General features: G+C 53.2%; 1 protein-coding gene across 1 annotated transcript; it reads left to right on the top strand.

Annotated features, from left to right (window-relative positions):
• The first annotated feature begins 294 nt into the window (after window positions 1-294).
• Window positions 295-1,598, top strand: LOC123255012 (coiled-coil domain-containing protein 88B-like). The gene is made up of 3 exons (XM_044683884.1): window positions 295-491; window positions 614-670; window positions 822-1,598. The coding sequence occupies exons 1-3, from the start codon at window positions 305-307 to the stop codon at window positions 875-877; spliced, it is 300 nt and encodes a 99-aa protein (XP_044539819.1). The 5' UTR covers window positions 295-304; the 3' UTR covers window positions 878-1,598.
• The last annotated feature ends 21 nt before the right edge of the window (window positions 1,599-1,619 follow it).

Below are 1,619 nucleotides of genomic sequence, written 5' to 3'. Positions count from 1 at the left end.
TATGAGAAAATACACCTAAGTACAAGGGTTTAAAAAAAAAAAAAGAAAAGAAATTTACTTAACACTACCCAGGGGGCAGTTAGTTGCTTCTGGAGGTGTATCTCACTTTAGTAAGTGGTTTGTGAACCTCTCCTACTTAGTGTCTTTGCTTTTGATTGATTAAATTTAAAAGTAGGCAAGGGGAGAATCAATCCCATCTTCACATCTCTGCCTTCCTCTCTTCCTCCCTTTTGTCAGACCCCATCTTGTCCTGGGATGCTCCTCATTGCTCTGCCTTTCTTCTGCTCTAGCTTCCCCAGGGCCTATGCGCAGGGCCCAGAGCTCTTTCTGCCTTCAAGAGGAGACCTCTTCATCGGGACAACGGAGGAGGCTCAGCTCCCGGTTTCCTGTAGTCCGGGGTTCTGAATCCTTCAGCCCTGGGGATTCCCCCCGCCAGCGTTTCCGTCAGCGTCGCCCTGGGCCTTTGGGATCACCCGGTTCTGGAAACAGAGGTGAGATGGCTCTGGGGCCCCCACCTTTTGGAGAGCTTCCGACCCCTGCAGGGCCTCTGTCCTGAGTCCTGGTCCGAGCCTCTGGGCAGATCTCCCATTCCAAACTTCTCTATCCCCTTCAGGATGGGATGGCTCAGCTGATATCTTGGAGGGACCAGAAGCTGTTGCTGACCAAGCGGGTGAGACAGGCCTGGGAGTGGAGTGGAGAGTGTGGGTGATGCAGGGAGAAGGGAGGCTGGCAGGAGTATGGGTGGAGGGGGGCAGCTGGTATAATGGGGGACAGCTCAGGCCTCACAGCCCTTCCCCCTACTGTGTCCTTGCCCTCTGTAGGTCCTTTGGAACAGGAGCCCAAGAAGGCTCCTCTCACACCGTCCCTCAGCCAGTGACCCAGCTCAGTGAGTTCAGAAGCCCAGAGGACTGGGAGGACCACACCAGAGGGAGCGCCCACAGCCCAGGGCATATAACATGGCTGGGGATGGGAAGGGAGCCTGTGACTTGGGGGAAGGCTGGGCCTACCTGCTTGTGTGAGGGCTTCAGGAGGGCTGCCTCAGGCCACAGAAGCCCTTTTACCCCAAGCCTAGAAGCATGTGGCTGGGGGATTGGGAGAGCCCTGGACCCTGGCATGAAGAAGTGCAATGTGGGCAGAAGAGGCATCTTTGATGTGAAGCTCACCTGGCTTTGGATTCTGCTCCATTCCATGGAATTTAACCCCTGTATATTAAACACTTCCCCTGTACAAGGCCCCATTTCTGTTATTTAAACCCTTGCTTTGTCTTTCGCAAGACAGGAATAAAGCTTGTGATTGAAGGCAGGCTCCTGCCTCTAGCCTCTCCCCGGATAATCTGATGGGACATGAGGGTCTGGTTGGTCCCAGAAAAAGTGTTGGTTTCATCTGTTTTGGGAGGATTGAAATAATGCCCGAGGAGACTGGAAGCAAGACAAACTGGATCCTGTGTGTGTGTATTTGTAGAGAATGAGGCTTCTCATAGGGTAGAATGTGGGCATGGACGAGGGTTTGGTGTGAATGCTCAGGGTCCTCTCTCCTGGATATGGGATAGGGAGGAGAGATCATCCCTTGTGAATGGGGGTGAACCTAAGCCTTTTGTGGCCCATATTCTTTCTTCCTCC

This window comes from Gracilinanus agilis, unplaced genomic scaffold (genome assembly GCF_016433145.1).
Source record: "Gracilinanus agilis isolate LMUSP501 unplaced genomic scaffold, AgileGrace unplaced_scaffold37356, whole genome shotgun sequence".
NCBI lineage: Eukaryota > Metazoa > Chordata > Mammalia > Didelphimorphia > Didelphidae > Gracilinanus > Gracilinanus agilis.
This window is presented reverse-complemented; position numbering and strand designations above follow the sequence as displayed.

Excerpts from the sequence above, each read along its gene's own strand:
- LOC123255012 (XM_044683884.1), top strand. The coding sequence starts at position 305 with ATGCGCAGGGCCCAGAGCTCTTTCTGCCTTCAAGAGGAGACCTCTTCA. Across the intron at positions 492-613 it reads ACCCGGTTCTGGAAACAGAG|GATGGGATGGCTCAGCTGAT; the intron begins GTGAGATGGCTC and ends TATCCCCTTCAG. Across the intron at positions 671-821 it reads AGCTGTTGCTGACCAAGCGG|GTCCTTTGGAACAGGAGCCC; the intron begins GTGAGACAGGCC and ends TGCCCTCTGTAG.